At 37.4% G+C, this 21,159-nt stretch overlaps 1 protein-coding gene and 1 non-coding gene across 2 annotated transcripts in view; both read right to left on the bottom strand.

Moving 5' to 3' along the window:
* Positions 1 to 21,159, bottom strand: part of LOC140245969 (uncharacterized) — a 50,156-nt gene that overhangs the window by 3,591 nt on the left and 25,406 nt on the right. The window contains exons 6-11 of the mRNA XM_072325423.1: positions 9,589 to 9,697; positions 8,941 to 9,120; positions 7,086 to 7,282; positions 6,097 to 6,223; positions 2,381 to 2,677; positions 994 to 1,116 (exon numbers count right to left, since the gene is read on the bottom strand). Coding sequence (XP_072181524.1) covers positions 994 to 1,116; positions 2,381 to 2,677; positions 6,097 to 6,223; positions 7,086 to 7,282; positions 8,941 to 9,120; positions 9,589 to 9,697 — 1,033 coding nt within the window. The remainder of the gene's footprint in view (positions 1 to 993; positions 1,117 to 2,380; positions 2,678 to 6,096; positions 6,224 to 7,085; positions 7,283 to 8,940; positions 9,121 to 9,588; positions 9,698 to 21,159) is intronic.
* Trnas-gga (transfer RNA serine (anticodon GGA)) lies at positions 20,499 to 20,571 on the bottom strand. Its single transcript has one exon. It is a non-coding gene; the product is annotated as a tRNA-Ser (tRNA).

Genomic DNA, 21,159 nt, shown 5'->3' with positions numbered 1-21,159 from the left:
CCGCCGAGATGTTTTCATTGCAACTGATTGACAAATTGCCCTACATTGACGTAAATAAGCACTGAATTGATCAGTTGCAATGAAAACATCTCGACGGAAGAACTTCATAAATTTGAATAACAAAGCAGTACCCGCTGCATGCCATAAGGATTAGAACCAACACTTGCTGTCGGGCGAAAGCTCGGTGATCTAGTGGAGATGACGCCTGTCCGGTGATCAGGAGGTCGTGGGTTCGAATCCTGCTCGAGTATGTACGCCCATGATTTTTTATCATGGCTACTACTAAAACACTGATCAATTCAGTGCTTATTTACGTCGATGTAGGGCAATTTGTCAATCAGTTGCAATGAAAACATCTCGACGGAAGAACTTTATAAATTTGAATAACAAAGCAGTACCCGCTGCATGCTATAAGGATTAGAACCAACACTTGCTGTCGGGCGAAAGCTCGGTGATCTAGTGGAGATGACGCCTGTCCGGTGATCAGGAGGTCGTGGGTTCGAATCCTGCTCGAGTATGTACGCCCATGATTTTTTATCATGGCTACTACTAAAACACTGATCAATTCAGTGCTTATTTACGTCGATGTAGGGCAATTTGTCAATCAGTTGCAATGAAAACATCTCGACGGAAGAACTTCATAAATTTGAATAACAAAGCAGTACCCGCTGCATGCTATAAGGATTAGAACCAACACTTGCTGTCGGGCGAAAGCTCGGTGGTCTAGTGGAGATGACGCCTGTCCGGTGATCAGGAGGTCGTGGGTTCGAATCCTGCTCGAGTATGTACGCCCATGATTTTTTATCATGGCTACTACTAAAACACTGATCAATTCAGTGCTTATTTACGTCGATGTAGGGCAATTTGTCAATCAGTTGCAATGAAAACATCTCGACGGAAGAACTTCATAAATTTGAATAGGAGACACAAAGTTCTAAATAATGACTTTGAATAGCATCAATATGCCTCTCTGCCATCTATGACTGGCTATACCTGAATGATGTATGTCTGTTTTGTCCTAGTTGACTGATCATCTTCAATGTCAAAGTCGACAGTGAAACTTGCACCACTGATGTAAGTCTTGAGTTTGGTCTCCACTGTCACAAAGACGCCATACTGCAGAGGAAATGAATAGTTTTGGCAGAAAAGAGTCAGAATGATGAACACATATTGCTGATGATGATGATGCACTAGATAATCCCTGCTCTATCTTTTCCACCTGTAAACTCATTACAGATATTACTCTAATAGGAATCTTAATAGTACATGAAGAATATTTAGGGGGTTTTCACATTAGGTCTGCATGGAGTTGCAGTGTGTGGCATACCGACTGCGCCAAGCTTATTCTGTCCTATGCTGTGCCTATGCTGGCCTACATACCAATATGTCATGGGACTGCAAAGAAGTATGCTAGATGGATGCAAAAAATTAAACATGTTTAAATTTTGTGCATACTTTCAGTGTAAAGTGCAGGATGCAGAAAATACCTGGTACAGTTTATATGCAGGTCTATGCAAGACTATGCTTCTGTACACCATGCCAATGCAAAAGTATGCTACCCTATGCCAGTCAAAAAAGAAAGAAAGAAAAAATTACTCGAGGCTGGATCCAACCACATCTACACACTTCTTCTCATTCTTGCGATAGCTTGCTTCCTTCAAAATATTTCTTTCAGGAGTACACAGCCTAATTCGGGCGTACTATGTAAACCACACTACAAAAATTTACGCACGCTTGGTGTGAAAGCCCCTTTACAAGATAATGAAATTACGAATTACGCGTGGATTGAAGATGAGGCACAGGATGTGAAACATAAATACTTTCTAAACTCATGTCAATCGAAACTACATCTGAACAAACACAAGAACAGAAACTACAGCATACTGAATACACAATTTCATCTTACAGATACCATTTCAGTATAATGCATTTGAACATGGGTAATCATAAATCTCTGCAATATCAGTGAGGCCGAGAACTTTTCATCAACCAAGTAATCACAAAGACATATCAAGATACTGCTTTTTTTATTACACTTCAAACTTTCTTTTTATTACTCCTGTACCTACAGCAACTACCTACATTGAAGTGTCTACTGAGAGTTGATTCTTACTGCACCATATAAATCTCAAAACAACTTTGCATTGGTTCAATATCCAATATGATAAGCAATGCACCATTCACACTGAAACAGTTGTTTACATGCTCTCTATGCACATGACTTTCAACTACACTTCTGTAAAATGTCCCCCCCCCCAAAAAAAAAAACAAAAACACACAATAATTTCAATGACAAAAACAAGGAAGGGTAAATTGTTTATAATAAAGCTATTTGCTGTCTGAATACCACTAATTCAATCGTATAAAAAAACAGACGTACCTTCCGATTCCTGAATAAGACTTCATTGTCATTTGTGGAGCCAGACCATCTCATCGCTGTGTTCTCACGAAGAAGGTCGCTGTCCTCCAATCCCTCACCATCATCACCAGACGTCGACATCAACAAGATGCTGCCGTGCATCGTGGCAGCCACTATCTCCAACTCGGGGGTACTCGGGATGATGTCTGCAATTTGCAGCGGGGTCAAAGACCTTTCGGCAAGGTCAATGTCCTCGACGCAAGGTCCCTCACCGGAAGTAGCAATGATGTACATGTTACCATCGTAGCTGGTGACGACCTACAGAAATGACATTTATATCACATGCTTTGAAGTGGCAAACACATCATTACATTGGCATGAGAAAGTTTTTAAAATGTAAATGGCCATACTCATGAAGTTTTCAATTCTCAGAAGCCAAATATCGTCGCTAGGGTGACAAGACTCTGTATCCCAAATTTTGGTGAAAATGAATTTTTTGGATTATTGGTCAGATAATCAGTCAAGTGATGTCCTGTCCAAATCCCAGCTGTCTAACCCCCAAAATGAAGCCACCATGGCATGTTAAAGAAAAGGCTCTCCCATTTGTTATAGTGCTTTAGCCGTCATGTTCTTTTGCTCTCCTGAACATTTGACATTTTGCAGATACGAGGTCTTGTCGCCCTAGCAACGATGTATGTGACCATGCATCACAAAACCAACAAAAAGTTGCACCCCTCAATTTTACGTGAGGACTCAAAAAAAGGTGAAATGGGTCAACCAAGTCAATCTTGGGGTTTTCATATTTTCTGAAAGAGCTATTATTCTTCTTCACTATTCCCAAGTTTTGGGTCATAAAATGAATGGGAAAGTAGTGAGATCAGGTTTGTCTAAAAGGCCCCTTTTCATTTCTTGAAAATCCTTTGCACACTCTTCACTTTCAACTCTAATAACTTCTAACAGGATAGTGCTACTGCTTTGAAAGTTGGCACTAATTATGGACAGAATGTGTTGATAAAGCATGCTTGATTTCAGCTTAATCTGATAATCCCTTCATTGTTGTTGCTTTGGTGGTTTACATCCTGTTTTTTGTCCCATTATCACACAGCTAGCATGGTTTGGGAAAGATTAATCGCTTGAATAAATCCTGCACTTCAGAGCCTCTTTTTACAGTTCACACTTTTCAAGTGTGTTTGCTTTCTTTACAATATTTAGATAGGTTAGGAGAGTTCATTTTAATTGAGTTATACATCATTTTAAAGCTTAGAGTCTGCTCTTTCAGATTCTGCCCTTAACTAAAAATCCATGTTTGGCTACTTTTTGTTGGTTTTGTGATGCAGGGTCACATATATAGGTTGTAATGATTGGATTTGAAGCTCCAGTTGTCCCATTCGATTTCAAATTTATCACCAGCTACAACCATGCACTTACAGCACTGCAAAAACAAATACTCAAGCCCTCTTGAGAAATTTGATAAGAGGGAAAATAAGGATAGACAAAATGAAACCACAACAGATGCTGAAAATGAGGTGGATGAGCACAGAGTTCATACACAACATTGCAGAGATGAAATTCAAGAACTTTTCAACAACTACATGAACTTGTTTTCCTTTCCAAGGAGTGGATACTTGATAAAGGAAACTTGGAAAAAAAAAAGCAAGAATACATTTTTGTCTACTCTTCTCTAAAGTGGTATGCTTAATCAACTTTAGAGCAAACCTCTCTGAAAAAACATAGTTACAAATTCAGATATATTGCCATGGAGGGAGAGAAAAGTAAACAAAATATAAAATGGACTTTTGTCTAAAACAAAGACTTGCTTTCCTGAATTTTCTACAATGAGTGACTTCACAAAACTTTTTACTGACATTATTTCTACATTAAAACACAGTTCCAGCATGTTTTAGAGGGAAAAAATGAATTACAGGTACCTTTCAAAGTCAACCATATTTCAAGGCTTATATGAAACATGGAACAAACTTCATTCTGGGTGGGTAATTAATCACTATTCTAAGATTAAAATGTGCTCTGAAAAAGAGCAAATAATTATGTTATAACTTGAAATGACTTAATATGATGAAATATTACTAGTCTGATGCTTTATTCCATTTGCCCTTTCACCTGTAGACAAACAGATTTGTATTAATATCCTGCAGGAAAGCACCACATATTAACCCTACATGATACCGGTACTGAAGGCACTCTTATCTACATGTCCACACACGTCAGGGACTGTTTCTTGACACATTGACTTTGACCCCACAAAGACATAGAGCCTATGAAGTTAAAACAATAAATCAATCATCAGCAGTTCTGACACGCTCAGACAGGTTTTTCTCCACAGTATCTTGTAAAAACTTGCATACTTTTCCATATCTACCAAACAATACCCTTTCTGCACTTTGCAGACAAGAGTCACACTACCTTCATCCAGACCAAGAACAAGATTTGGCCCACAAGACTTAGATTAATGAGGAGCTAAATCCAAGTGGATTATAAATCCTGACAAGGGTGAATGCTAGCATACAAACAATGGAATTTACAGGGCACAAGGTCAACGGGATGTGAGTTATTTACCAGTGTATGGGAATTCGGGGAGCTGACTGGCAGTTTCCATCATCATTTGAAATGATTTGAACCAATGACATGGCGGCCTAACCACAAATCAATGCCCACTGGTGATCAACAGGAAACAAGCACACATTGACACAGATGGGATAATCTATAGATGACAGCACAGCTGGTTTTTACACAGAAAGAAATAACACAACGGAATACCTCGAAAAGGTGCAATAACATCACAGATAAGAGCCCAAAGAACGTCACTGCCCATAAGTTAACCCATTGAGGATGAGTCCCGGGTATTCACGGGCAGGTGTCTATGGGAAATGCATGTTCTAGCAAAATCAGTCTGTCCTCAATGGGTTAATGTAGACGTACAAACGTGCGAAAATATGCAACTAAGTGGCCTAACCACACTGACAAACACACAAAAATAAGCACAATACATGCATATTTTGATTCTGAGGTGAAGTATCAATTTCTTGGTAAAGTGTGATAACATAATTTGCCAGCTTGGTCTGACTCACGGCTGCCCAATCCTTACATCAAGTTGACGACAGAAAGCCACTGTCTCACCCTGTCTTTGATATGTGACCTTGCTTCACAAAACTGACAAAAAGTCGCAAGACCCAATTTTACACAAGGACTCAAAATAGGTGAAATGGGTCACCCTGGTCATGCAATGTTTAGATTTCTACATTTTCTGAAAGAGCGTAGCTTTCTTTGTCTAACTATCAAGTTTGGCATCATATTACAGATGAATGGATTTTCCTCCCCTTTTTTTTTGCAGTCTTTTTAGAACACTTTTATCATTGGTATTTATAGTGATTAGGTATGCCTTAGAACATCATGTACAGAGCATGCACCACTGGATGAGATTACATAGTTCAATAGATCCTCAACTTCAAAGTTTTTTTTTTCTCAGTAAACACTACTTCAGACGGAGTTTTTTTTTTTTTTTTTTTTTTTTTTTTTTTTTTTTTTTTTTTTTTTACATTATCTGTACTGGGAAGGAAAGTCCATTTGTATCAAGTTATATATCATCTTTAAGCTTAGAGTTTGCTCATTAAAATCTGCCATTAACTCAAAATCCATGACCAGTGAATTTTTGGTGGTTTTGTGATGCAGCATCACATATACCTAAATCAGTCACTGTAAAAAACACTTCAAGCACTTACTATGTCTGGACTCTGTGATGTATTGGACAGAATGGTGATCACGACATTAGACACCAGCCTGCTTCCCACGTACACAGGCCACTTGGGCAAAGGGTTACCAGTCTGACCGGACAGCACCCAGACATAGCTGAGAATATAAAAGAAAAGAAACACAACCCAATGAAAATCTTACCACACTACTGCATTCATATCAAATATTGATATTTACAGTAAAAAAATCAATGTATTTGAGTTAAATCTTTTCATAGGAAGTTTCATGACTGACTCACTGTGAATACAACTTTATTTTCATTACGTTATATTCCACTGCATAAGAGTGAAATTATGGGCTAAATCATGTTACAGGTACATAGGATAAATAATTGTTAGTCACAAAGGGATACAGACAGACGAATTAGGTTTGCCTGATGAAAGACAGTGCGTAACAAAGGCTTCATTAATAGAAGACCCCTGAACTCCTGGAGACAGATCAACAGATATAGCAGATTCTGTGCAAACAATAGCTCAGTTAAAGATTCTATCTGATATGGAATCTGGAATCTATTTGGTACAGGAACCTGCAAAATGTTGTGATGATCTGTGTGAAGTCAGGCTGAGTTTGAAAATTTGAAATCCTGGTAAAGTAGATATTGTCGCTGGGGAGACAAGACCTCGTATCTATAAAAAGTCAAATGTTCAGGAGAGCAAAAAAACATGGCAGCCAAAGCACTGTATCAAATGGGAGAGCCTTTCCTTTGACATGCCGTGGTGGCTTCATTTCTGGGGTAAGATAGCTAGGATTTGGACAAGACATCACTTAACTGATTATCTGACCATCAATCAAAAAAAGTCATTTTCACCAAAATTTCAGATACGAGGTCTTACATCTATTGGTAGGACACTGCACATTCAAGAGTCCATCACCTGATATACCAAATGAAAGCAGTGATTATTTTTCAACTTCAAGCTGATAAAAATCTCTGTTGAGTGGCAGTACGAGGAGTTTTTACCCATCATCACTTGGTATAATGACATCCATTATGGTGTCGCCATCCAGGTCAGCCAGGCGTGACCCCGGGAAGGAAGTGCCTGAAATCTGGGCTGACCATTTCTTGTTGCCATGGTTACTTAGACAAGTGACCTTTCCAGTAGTGTGTAAAGCCACTATCTCCAGGTTACCATCACCGTCCAAGTCACCGACTGATATCTAACAAGGAGACATTGAGAGAAATAAATACAGTCAATATTTTGACAAACTTGCAGGGAAGGGGAAGCAAGACAAAAATGTGCTAAAAGTTTAATATGAAACTGAGAGATCCTCTTGAAATTAAAGAATGTGTTTCCTGTTTTCGTTTGGAGAAACATTTTTCAATGTTTTCACAAATTTCCTCCATAATCCATAGTGTGAGATTACTTCCACTTAACACAATAACCTTTGGAGTTTAGATGGACAAAAAAATGCCATATTCACTGGAAGTGAAAATACCACTTCATATGTACATAGATCAATAACACAAGCACTTCAAAACCCAGCTCACTGATGTGAATGTATTCCAAAGAAAATCTGGATTTGATTTTATTGTTTGTTTATTTATTTATTCATGTCTTATATTTTGTATTATATATGTGTATATTTTTTGCTGCTATGATAACATGATATTTCCTGACCATCAAGGCACTTAGTGAGTTTCCAAGAATAATAAAAGTGTGCAATACTTCCTGGAAAACTCAAAGTACTGTACATGAAATAGGGAGTGAACTGACAAATGACTGATATGATTGTAGTAAAACCCAATATCCCACGCAGGCAAAATCATAATGACTTCTGTCTGCAGAGTTTTAGTATTACTTTGATACCAAGTAAAGTTTTCATTAAAACTTTGGAGTTGTTTTGCACTGAATTTTGCCTTTTACTCACATCATCCTGATACAAAGGGGCAGCCAGTACTTCATTTTGCCAGATAAGCCTACGTCGTATAATCTGATACAACTCTTGTAAAATAACATCACTGAAGCAAATATTGCAAAATAATGACATACTAGTATATCTTTCATCCTTTTCTTCCGGGTGAAAATGAGAGGTCGATATTTTCTTACAGTCTATAAACCATTACATAACACATACTTGCTGATCACATTACAATGTTGTAATTAATTTAATTGTTATGTAAGTCATCTTTTTATGGATGTACATAACACACAATTCAATTGCTGAAAAGAAAGTATCAAGTAAAGACCATTATCTAATATTGCATTGCACTAAATTGAATACCCTGGTGAGAACAAAAAGATATTATGTAACAGATACATGTGTAGTATCAATGTCCACCCAATGAACGATTGTCAGCCTCATAAGACTGTCTATTGACCTTCAATTATTTTTAGCCAATTTCAAAGTATTAAATTCTCTTACATTACATGATCAAATTTTCTCAATGCTTTGAGTTTTGATTGTCTCTTGGTATTAGAAATTCTATGTTGCAGAACCAGGGTTTAGAATAATGAAGCAATCCAAAAACGATACCTGATGATATGGTGTTGCCAGCAATGTTCATCACTATCTGTGTTTCATTAGTAAAGTTATTTTCCCATCTAATAAAATTATGATGTCACGTTTCCAACAGTTTTCATTAATCACAGTGCAAATATCCAAGCAAAGTTTCACATCAAGGCTTCGTCAGTTCCCACTAATGTTATTGAGTCCTGAGAGTCATCTGCTAAAAGCACGTTTTCCATCATAAACCATAACAGGATATGGCTAAGTCATATGGGTAGAAGGCAAAAACAAAGCCATATAACCACGATACAAACAAGGACTGTGGGGTGATTACGGTCTGCTCACAAAAGAGCAGAAAATAGACTGACCTGACCACTGACGGGCTCGCCGAGACGAACAGGAAATCCCGATCTTGTCTGACCCTCCACATCAACTGCTACTACAAGGCCTGATGCGGTTGCCATGACAACCTCAGGGGGGTCATGGTTTCCATCCAGGTCCACTACCGTGGGAGAATGCAGGAGATAGGCGGGAACTGGGGCTGATTTCTGACGAGTGAGAGTGAAACGTGATGTCATTGATCCATCAAGGCACAGATAGTCATTTTCACAGGCTTTAACCATGGCTCTCCATGAGAATTAAACAATAAATACTTCCTGTTCAGCTCATCACTGTGTGTATCATAACTCTGACTGCATGAACTGTTGTTAATGTAGGCCAATACACAGGAAACATCAAAACAAAGGAAAAACACTGAATAAAGGGCACAATAGCATAAACAGCTCCTTTCACTTCGTTCATTTGCTTGTTATTGTTGGGATTTTGCTGATGAAAAGTCAATACTATTGCTCTTGGTAGCTCTATTCAACAACACAATTTCACTTTGACAAACAAAAAATTAAGGTCACTAAAGCTGTGCTGTACAGAAACAACTTTACTTTTTATCATTCTATTTATTGGAAAAGGTTTTTCAGGGCTGATAACGCTGAAAACAATGCAGGGTCATTGCAGTGTACCTTTGATAGGTGTAGAGGAATCTGCCTGATGACCTCTCCACTGGTCAGATTCAGGATGACCAACGCACTTCCCACTACATCTGGGAGGATGTCGCCTGGACTGTCCGTTCTGGGTAAACCGGAAATACGTGGACACAGGAGACATGAGCAAAGTTAGGACGCAAATTACCAACAAAAGTGGCTTTGTACTGTAATCGTGTATCACTGCTAATTGAAAAAAAAACCCACCTGAAATAAAGATAAGCAAGCAAAAGTAACACCCAAGACAAAGTTCAGGTAAAACTGTATTATTACCACCGTCTATTGTAGCCACCTGCTTTTGAATGAATGACTGGACATGTGTCGTGGCGTATGTTACAGATATTACATGACAAAATCAAATTAAGACTGTATATAGTGGCCAACTGTTTACAAAGACCATGTTATTCACGATTCTCTGAGTGGTTGCTATGCACATGTTTGATGCATTATGTTATCACATTTAATGGGGAAATCATCTGTACAGGGATTTAAAAAAATAGTTCAATGGTAACCTCTGATAGAGTGAACAAATATAGGCCATGCATACATAACAGAATATTTTGCTCTAAAATGTTGCACATGGGATAATTTTCAAAAGCTGCTTTGACAGCATTGAGAGGAAGTAGAAAACAGGTGTAAAATTTAGCAATATCGGTAGACTAAAAACCCAAAGTAATGCTAGTGGTATTTATTTAGTTTAACATGGAGCACCTTCGAACACCTGCGCAACAGATGTACTGGTATCAAAAATATCAATGCTCCTCCACGCTTCCAGAGAGCAAGCTGGGAGCAGCACGGAGGAAAGTTTTCTGGGGTGGAAATGTTTACGAGGGAGGAAGCCGGGAAAGGAAGTGGATGGGGTCTGTCCTCAATGATCAGCTGATGTACTTTACACAGGTGGGAAACCAGACAAGGACCAAACATGGGTGGACAAAAGTGCAGGTGAAGAATGAGAATAAATATTGTAGTTGATGTTGATTGGTAGACCGGCACAGTTCCGGGATTGAATGCTCAAGAAGAATTCTTTGGGTGCACATGCTGCATATGGCATGAGTAAATGTACTTCAAATTGTAAATGTTTTCCTAAACAACATATACAAAATACTTTTTCACTTAGTTTAAAAAATGATGCATGAATGTCACTTATGTCAATTTTCTTACAATTCAATAACATCTGCAAAAGGAGCAAAATGGTGTTTGAGTATTTTCTTTTCAGTCCACATTATCAAATCATCACACTGACTTGCTGTAAGCCTTGCTTTCCACTCTCAAATTTATTGCACCGATAAAAGATCAATATCACAGAAAATTTGCGATACAGGCTCATGCATACAGTAAATATAAGCTTCATAGATTCCAATACTTTGTAAACACAGATGACTACCCTTAAAAATCTAGTTGATGCAAATTGAATATCATGACAGATTCTACAGGGTAAAAGGCTGGAATTCACCCAAGCAGTTTAAATTTAGACCATGGGTTACATAAATCTTGAGAGCATATTATTTGTACTTTTGATACTCCCTCGCATACACTGACAGAAGTCTAATAATGAATGCACATCATGGTAAGGTATCAAATTCAAATTCAAATTCAAATTTATTTCACATGCTAAAAAGAAAACATCACGTTCACAATAAAACAGAAGAGAAAAATATATGCAAACCTAGCATGTGAGGGATCAGTAAAGGCCACATGAAGCCTATCGAGGCCGATTCCCTTACAACAATAAATAGTACGCAATTTCCATCAAATATACATTAAGGAACAAAAACAACAAAGAAACATCACAACAATAAACAAGAGACCCACAGGTCTAGCGCTCACCTGAGTATCACAAGTTCACCTTTCATGCAGTCACTATTAAATCTAAAGTACACACAGCTCTACCAAAATTTGACCAGGCATTCTCAAGTAGAAGATGAACATGTACAATTAGGGCCCAATTTGCCCCCCCCCCCCCCCCCCACACACACACATAGAACCAATTTTAGCTCTATCACTTCTGGTTCTAGAGAACACTTTTATTATTACAAGATTCCTTAATTTGGGGGGATGGGGGGGGGGGGCAGAGCATGGTGCCTATTTTAACAAAGTGAGATCCTAACTCCCTAGGGATGCTACCTGCCAAGTTTGTTGAACATTCATCATGAGGTTTTTAAGAAGAAGATGAAAATGTACAATTTAGGCCCTAATTTGGACCTCCCCACGTTCATTTTCATCATCATCTTGAAAACCCCATGACCCATTTTCACCAAACTTGGCAGGTAGCATCCCTAGGGATGTAGGATCTCAATTTTTTTTTTCAAATGGGTAACGTGTCCCACCTGGAGGGCCCAAGGGACCCAAACCTCCCAAAATTAAGGAATCTTTAAAAATCTTCTCCAGAATCAGAAGTGATAGCGCTAAGTTAATACTATGAGTTAGTACATTAATGAGTGTAGTTTCAAGTTTGTTTGATAGCAGATCCAGGGGTGCCTCCCTTGCAGGCAGGGGGGAGGGGTGGCCCACCCCTCCCCCTGATTCCGCCATGAACAAACTTGAAACTACAGTCATCAATGTACTAACTCATAGTATCAACTTAGCCCTATCACTTCTGGTTCTAGAGAAGAAGATTTTTAGAGATACCTTAATTTTTTTTTTTTTTTTTTGGGGGGGGGGGGGGGTTCGGGGGGCCCCTGGGGGCCCCTTGGGTGGGGCATGGTGCCCATTTTTACAAATTGAGATCCTAACCCCCTAGGGATGCTACCTGCCAAGTTTGGTGAAAATCGGTCTTGGGGTTTTCAAGAAGAAGATGAAAATGTAAAAAGTTTACGCACGATGCACAACGGATGGCGGTCGCCGGACAACTGTCGCCGGACGAAGGGGGATCGCAATAGATCACTTGAGCCTTCGGCTCAGGTGAGCTAAAAAGGGGAAAACGTGGCAAAATTATTACAATACTTGCTCAATTGCACTTTGGATTAAAAACATTTTGTATTTACGTTTAAAAGATGACAGTGTTGGACTCTCTTTGATAAAATTTGGTAACTCATTCCAGCATTTTGCTCCAGTGTATCTAATTGTAGTCTTTGAAAACCAAATATCTGTAAAAAGGTAAACATATCTCGTTGGCACATCTAGTGTGGTGGGCATGGATTGCATTATTTGGAGTAAACGAATTAGGGAACGTGACAGGTAAGACACCTTTAAAATATGAAAACATAAATGAAGCCACTTGTAATTGCACAATTTGATCAATTTTCAAAATTTTCAATTTCTTAAACAGTACTGCAGTGTGGGCAAACGGATTTCCATTACAGAGTATTCTTATTACACGTTTTTGTAACATCAAAACACGATTCAATAAATATAATGATCTATTACCTTATTCTTTGTCTTAAATACCATATAACATGTTTTATCAATATCTAAAACCAAACTATTTGCAGAAAACCAAGAATACACTTTCTGCATTTCTGAATTGATCATATTGTTAACTTCATGCACATCCCGGCCTGAGAAAAATAGGTTTGTGTCATCTGCAAATAATATAGAATACAAATTAGGGCTTACAAACTGCAAATCATTAACATTAGCAAAAAGAGAAGAGGACCCAGTACAGAACCTTATGGAATGCCTGTATTCACATGGCACAACTCTGATTTTGTATTATTTACAACTGTATATTGTGTGCGATTTGATAAAGAACTTTTAAACCAGTTCAAAACATTTCCTCTTATTCCATAATATTCCAATTTTATAATAAGTATTCTATGATGTATACAATCAAATGTTTTTGTTAAATCTAAAAATATTCTGACCAAAAATTCATGATTTTCAAATGCATTTGATATTTTTTCCATCAATTTAAGTAGCGCCATATATTTAGAATAACCATGTCTAAACCCAAACTGCTGATGATACAAAATATTATTGCTGTCAATAAATGATAGCAATTGAGCATAAACTAATTTTTCAAATAATTTAGGAAAAACTGACAACAATGATATTGGCCTATAATTTGTAGCTGGTGTTTGTTCCCCTTCTTAAAAACTGGAATCACTTTTGCTACTTTAAGTTGTCGTGGGAATATCCCACTTTCCAGAGATGAATTTAATATTGCACACAGGGGTTCCATTATAAAACATATTGATTTCTTGAATACATTGACATGAATATCGTCATCACCAGGACTCTTATTTTCAAATCATTTACAATAGTTAACATTTCAGATATAGTAATAGGCTTAAAAAACATAGATTGGCTATAAGTATTGCGTAGGTAAGTATAAACAGAAGCAGATAAATTGTGACCCGCTATAACGACGAAAGTCGGGGGACGACAATTTCCTGAACATGACATGACATCATTCCCTTTCTCTTCTACTTTAATTTCATATATAACACAACTCATAAAAGTACTCCATTGCGGAGATATCAATGATTTTATTAGCACATGTCAAGTGGTTGAGGAAATCAGGGTTTCGAGAAAAACGCCTTGAAAGTTTTCTTTCGGACGCTATCATGATCAAGGGGAGGCGAGACAGTTTCACCGCTTGACAAAAGAAGGTATGCTCCTAGCGATCGCAGCGATGTTCATTCAAGCTTAGCGCCAGTGGTCTACGCACGACCAATCAGAAATCAGGATACCACGCACTGACCAATAAGATCACTCCCTCGTTGGTAGGGGCGGTGCTAAATCCAAATCTTCGGACAAGTTTCTGTTATGTTGAAAGATGGGAAATCATGACCAAGAAGAACGCTAATTTCTTGCCTTTCGTTTGATCATTTAGCTTCAACATTTTGGCAGATGATAGACAAAACATTAGACTACAAAATTATGCCAAAAACAGAAATCCGATTGTTTTGACCAATTTTGATGATGTGACTTCAAACTCGATTTTCTCGGCTCAGCCGTCAGCGACTTTAGGATCCTTTCGTTGTAGCGGGTCACAATTAGACACTTCCGATACAATATTTCTACCTATTGCACAAAAATACTCATTAAAATGTGTTGCTACAGACTCTGCATAGACGATAATATGATCATTGACTTGCAATGATTCAATATGATTATTCTGCCTTTGTTTATTCATTACATCATTAATAAGAGACCATGTTTTCTTTAAATTTCCACACACACAACTAAATTTCTTGTAATAATATTCACGCTTCCTTTTACATATTTCCTCAGTAAGTAAATTCCTATACTGTTTAAATTTCTGCTTATTGGTGGCAGTACGATTCCTGAGATACTTACGATAAAATAAATACTTCTTTTTACACATTTTTCTAAGCGTGCTATTAAACCAGGGTTTGTCATTCCTTTCTACTCTGTGCACGCACGTTTGTAGTGGAAAACACTTATTATAGAACAAGAGATATTTGGCAAGAAAGGCTTCACATTGATCATCTACATTATGCATATTGACAACGTACTCCCAGTTACAAGTATAAAGCATATTACAGAAATACTGTATAGAGGAGTATGCTTATATTCCATGCTCATTTTAGACCACAGACTTAACGTAAACTGCAGATTTAATATCAACTCTCTTTGTGAGTTTGGGCCAAAAAGTCTAGAAATGAATCAAAGTGCTTGGTGTCCATTTTCACAGCAGGATGTTCAGTGTACATTAGCCCATATGACAGGAAGGTTGTGAGAAGTGATTTCCCGCACAACTCGCACGATTCCGGGAAAGTAACTTTCAACGCAGTTTTCTCATAAATCAGCTCATGGCTCATATTAAAGACCAGATTCACAAAACTCTGCATCTTCTGGCGTTTAACTGTCTAAAAGTTTCTATTGAGGCATCAATGTCTTTTTAAAATTCTTCTAAAGACCATCAAATTTCAATAACATACTAAATGAAGATCTTACAAAATACAGTACATGTATGTTGTGACAGGGCGAGTTGTCAAATGAAGTAGCCTGTGTATAGGAAGTATGAGTGCATACTGAAACTTGTAAATAATGTCTACTTGAGATGAATACCTAAATCTAACCCTCACCAACACCCCCTGGTGAGGGTGATAATCTTTGTTAAATATAATTTTTGTTCATCCTGATGATTGCATAAAGGGAATACCCTTTGGATATGACACAAAGAAGGGGTCAATTCACTTGTGAGGTATTTAAAAGAGACCACAAATGATTTGCCATTACATGCTTACTAGAGGAGCCACTATTCTGTTCAAGACCCCCTCCCCCAACCCCACCCCCCCCCCCCCCAAAAAAAAAGACTTGCACCAAAGAAGGCCATCCCCATTAGCTTCACCTACAAACCACATTAGATGATGTCAATAGATATTAAACTGATTTGTCCTTTCTGAAGGTATCACCTTGTCACGTGAATGGAACACAATTATCATATTTGTAGGACAACAATATGCATTGGCAGAGATAGAGACCATTTCCTCTAAAATCTAAGGGCAAAGAGAATATCCCTACTTGTCAATGCCAGACTGCTTTGTCTGGCATCAATTTAGTGTAATACCTGGTATGCTGCTACAAAAAAATGGTTCTCCTAGATTGATTTGGTGATGTTGGGAAAGGATCAAGAGCCCACATGCATAGACACAGCCAAAAATCAAGCCAGAGTAGGCAGACTCACACAATGTAGAAACCATACATGGACTATCTACACTGTAAAGAACTTTTCATAATTTTCTGTGGACATTTTCATGTTAAAGGGACTGTACAGTACTGGTTGAAGTGGGGATTCATGTTTTGAACATTCCTAAGTGAGATAATGAGAAACCTGTTGTGAAACATGAAAGAGCATGTAATTTTAAGAAGAATTCAACATTTATTTGATCGAAATTGGTTTTCAAATGGCTGAAATATCCAAAAATTTGATAATAATAAAAGGCGACAGGCCACGTCTTTTATTAGGATTTTTTTGTTTCACATTGTTTTTGGATATCTCAGCTATTTTAAAACCGATTTTCATCAAATAAACTTTTGATACCCCTTAGAATTGCATGCTCTTTGACATCTCATAAAGTGGTTTCTGAATATCTCGCAAAACGTTAAAAGCTAAATCCTCACCTCAACCAGAACTGTACACACCCTTTAAGACATATATCACTAACATTTCAAAGTCTTTGCTCACAGAAGAAAGTTGCTCTGTGGCACTATTTGGGATATCTATGCCCACTGTACTACTACCATCAAAATATGAAGAAAAAAATAGTGTGCATAATTATACTAGAATCAGCATCCGCACAAATGTTGATGTACTTGTATTGAACAACCTGTTTCAATCAAACAAGTTATCACCATCAGCTACATTTTTTTGTTTTGTTTTGTTTTGTTTGTTTTTAACTTCCTGTCTTTATTTTTATTTGTTCATTTGTTTTAGGGGTGCTTTGAGAGAAAAAGTAGGCATTATATGGCTTTGGTTTAGTTGGTATCAAACATAGTGTACTCTACTTTCTAAAATGATGCTAATGTGAAACATGATGCTTCAGAAGCAAAGTTTGTGTGTGTGTGTGCATATATACCGGGGTATATGTGTGTGTGGGTGTGTGCATGCATGCATGAATGTGTGTACGTGTCTACTGGAACAAATGCACAAGACTCTTGTTCGTAATATATTACAAGAGCTGATCCTTTCAGCTTGTGATTACAGAAGAGGAGCAATTCATTGTTTATTTCATGCCCTTGTACATTTCCTTCTATTTGCACAACTCGCACATTTTGAATCTGCTGATCACTTGATCTGTTTATTCACATGTGAAACAACCCAAAGTGTTATTGTACACCTTTCCGCCACGCAAAAGTTGGCAAAATCAAGTACCAACACGCTGCTTTATCCACTGTCGGGAAATCATGTGATATTCTTCTGCATGCTGTGTTTCCATGGCAACAGATATTGCAATGGTAAAGTGATCTAAATATGCTGTCTCACTCTGGTCATAATTCTCACCTGACTTCAGACTGTGGTGATACACCTTCGTATTAAAAGGTTTGACACGGGTCATGTGATTTAACAGACTGCTGATCTGCCTACTGGTACCACAAGGCATTAAACAACATTGTGCAATGTATACAAGATGTGTCATTGTCTCTGGTAACCAGGATATTATGAACCAACATATACCTAACACAGTCAACCACAACCAATCTCTGCTTTACTCTATGACTCAAACAAAGTTAGTTTTTGAAATACCACATGGGCCTAAAAGAAACATCCACATTCAAATGAAAACACAGAAAATACTTGTAAAAAGTTAATAATGAGATACTCATGGTATTCAAGTAATGCACATTACTACAACCTGTATGGTATCATAATGAGGAATCAAAGTCATTCATATTCACATTTCACAGTGTGGTAAAAACATTTAGATTGTTATCATCAGATTGCCACTCAAAGATGAGGGGTATCAAAACTTTTCTTTCGTAGACATAATTGATACAGGATTTCTTGAAATCTTTCTATCACTTATTTAATGGTAGGTATTCCACAAAGCAGAACGACATCAGTTATGTGCTGTTTGATAGTTTGCATTCTACCACACAAGTCCTTTTCAGGACAGCAACTTTAATCATTTTTTTTCCCTCCCACAGCTCTTTCCCCACTGGAGTCTTACCAAGGATCCATCCAAGTCTGCATTCTCAATAGCTCACCTACTTTCTTTTCTCTCACTTCATTTTGTAGATATGCATCTTTTTCAACTCCTCTCTCTTATCTCTATGATTTTCCATCTTTTCCTTCCCCCTCTCCCTACTCCTTTCTGGTCCATCCTTCTCCTCTGACCGACATGCAAACCATTTACCTGATTATCACTCTATTCTTCCCTACAAGCTGTCCCTGTCTTCTATTCTTCCATCTCCATTGGTAGAGGCTCAGCTTCCAGCTCACAGCTGCACTTTGACTGTCACTATTACCTTCCTTTAACACTCTCCCTATGTCGCTTCCCTCCTCAACTCTCCACTCTCTAGGTTCTTCTTTCATCAACCATTAGTCCTTTCAAGGACTACATACACATGGTGTTACCGCAAACCTCTTTTTCAAGTTATTGCTTGTATCATACACATAGGATTAGAAGTATTTTCCTAAAATGCTGCATTCTAAAACAAAAACAACAAAATATCATACTATGCAAACATTTTTCTTTTTAAAGTAAAAATGATTTTCATACAAACTTGTAATTTTTCGTTTGAAAAGATAAGTATTCACTGGTTGAATTCCGATGCTATGATAAGGGCCTAATTCTGCTTCAGTCCAGTGCCCTTATTATTTTCTTTTCTAGATGCTTTACAGTCATTTCCTAATAAATATAAACAAAGTGACAAATCATAGAGAAATACTTACAAAACAAACCATTATCTTTGATTGATTCACAGTAGGCTCATAGTCACATTGTTACATGTTTACTCATCAACCCTTGTGTGGCTGTTAAAGCGTATGTCCTATAATCTTCTGCCCATAATACATCAGTTTGCTTCTACACTGTATCTTTACGTGTCAAATAATGACCATCCAATCTCTGTTCATTTGGGCATTTCCACAGTAAATGGGTAGTTTTAGGTTGGAAAAACATGAAAAATTAAAATTGTCTTCAGAGTATCCATATTTCAGAGTTTGGTTGCCTAATACCTATATTAAATATTTTTAAGTAGGAAAAGATAACTTTGTATTCAAATAGAGCTTGAGTGGGTATGTAAGACAGACATGTGTAATAGGTATGGGGCGAACGCGTGTAACACATAGAGTAGGACAGAAATATTGGAATGATGGATTCCTCATACAAAGAATACAAATATTGATTTGAAATCATCTGACACTATTTATTGTACTGATACATTATGATAAGAACAATTTAGGTTGTCCATATTTGTGAAAACATTCATTATTTGTGTCATTTTGAAGTGTGCATTCATGATTAATGCCAGAAAATTTGTGCATCATATCCGAAAGGCGAGATCGTGTTTGTACTAAGTTCCTCCATAATCGGGCGAACTGTTGTCATATTCATATCTGTGTGGGTGCATGTGTGTGTGTGAGGAAAAGCCAAAGCTTCATTGCAATAGAGTTTCTTGAAATTCCAAAGTACATGATATGACATGTATCACTGCATTAGTGGTGAACGCATGTAACACAAGAGTAGGACAGAAACTTGAACTTTACAGAGTTTTTTAATTTCCAAGGTTAACAATACACTCCCGTTCTCCAGTATATTGTGTAGTTCATTTTAAACCACAATGTGCAGTATATACAAAGGCTGAAATATCAAAATACTGTATGCAAAGGAGCATTTTGCTGTTGTCATTGGGTCAGCAGTTATCATTTCGTGTCCATTACACCTTGATATTCCTACATACACGTATGTAAATCAAGTGGATTGTATTTGCCTATCCAAATTTAAAACTTTTTTTTTTTTTACTGATACAAAAATACATGTGTATTGATACAGTTTATAGGGACTAAACTAGAATTTCAGTCATCACATCCCAAACTCAATCAACACACAGGCTCTGGAAACAAGAATTAAAACTTGCATTGTTCACTTTTCTATTGCATTTAATGTCCATCAGCCACAGTTAGAAACATCAGTTAATGTACCAGTAACTGATTTCAATGTGAAAAGAAACTGTTATTTGATAGTGCAACAGTTAAATCTGTTCATTTCAATTTACATTCATTCGAAAATGAATAGTTGTAACATTCATTAGGGAAATAATCCTTATAGGGAATCAATACACAAAGACTGACACTTTCAGAATTGTTCAGGTACTGTACAACAACTCTTAACTTTACAACCTATGAGTTGATTTGTAAATTAGAGAACAAAGCATCCTTTGCAACTGATTGACAATTTGCCCTACATCAACGTAAATAAGCAGTGAATTGATCAGTGTTTCTATAGTAGCCATGATATAAAAAATCATGGGCGTACATACTCGAGCAGGATTTGAACCTACGACCCCCTGATCTCCGGACAGGCGTCATCTCCACTAGACCATCGAGCTTCTGCCCGACAGCAGAAAAAAAAAATGTTAATAAATCATGGACGTACATACTCGAGCAGGATTTGAACCTACGACCCCCTGATCTCCGGACAGGCGTCATCTCCACTAGACCACCGAGCTTCTGCCTGACAGCAGTGAAAACATCTTGACGAAAAAATGCCATGAATTTGAAAGCACCCTTTTCTTTGCCTGCCAATTCAATACAGTGTACATTTTTATATGGTGTATAGGGCCTAAACTTGAATTTCAGTTATCACATCTGAAACTACATCAACATACAGGCTCCATAAACAAGAATTAAAACTTGCATTGTTCACTCTTCAATCATCTTAATGTCCATCAGCCATAGTTAGAAACATATGGTTTATCAAGAATAATACTGATATCTCCTTATACTTTCAGTTTTATTGCGAACATTTTAAATGGTAGGATATTGTGATACAACAGACTGACACATATGCATCGAATGTGATATCTTGAACATATTTTAAATCACTGCTCCCAAAGGTAAACTGGACCTTTAATGTAAATCAGCCACAGTAAGAAACAAAGAATTTAATGTGCCATCAACTGTTTTCAAAGAATAAC

The sequence above is a fragment of the Diadema setosum genome, chromosome 1 (genome assembly GCF_964275005.1).
Source record: "Diadema setosum chromosome 1, eeDiaSeto1, whole genome shotgun sequence".
NCBI classification, from domain to species: domain Eukaryota; kingdom Metazoa; phylum Echinodermata; class Echinoidea; order Diadematoida; family Diadematidae; genus Diadema; species Diadema setosum.
This window is presented reverse-complemented; position numbering and strand designations above follow the sequence as displayed.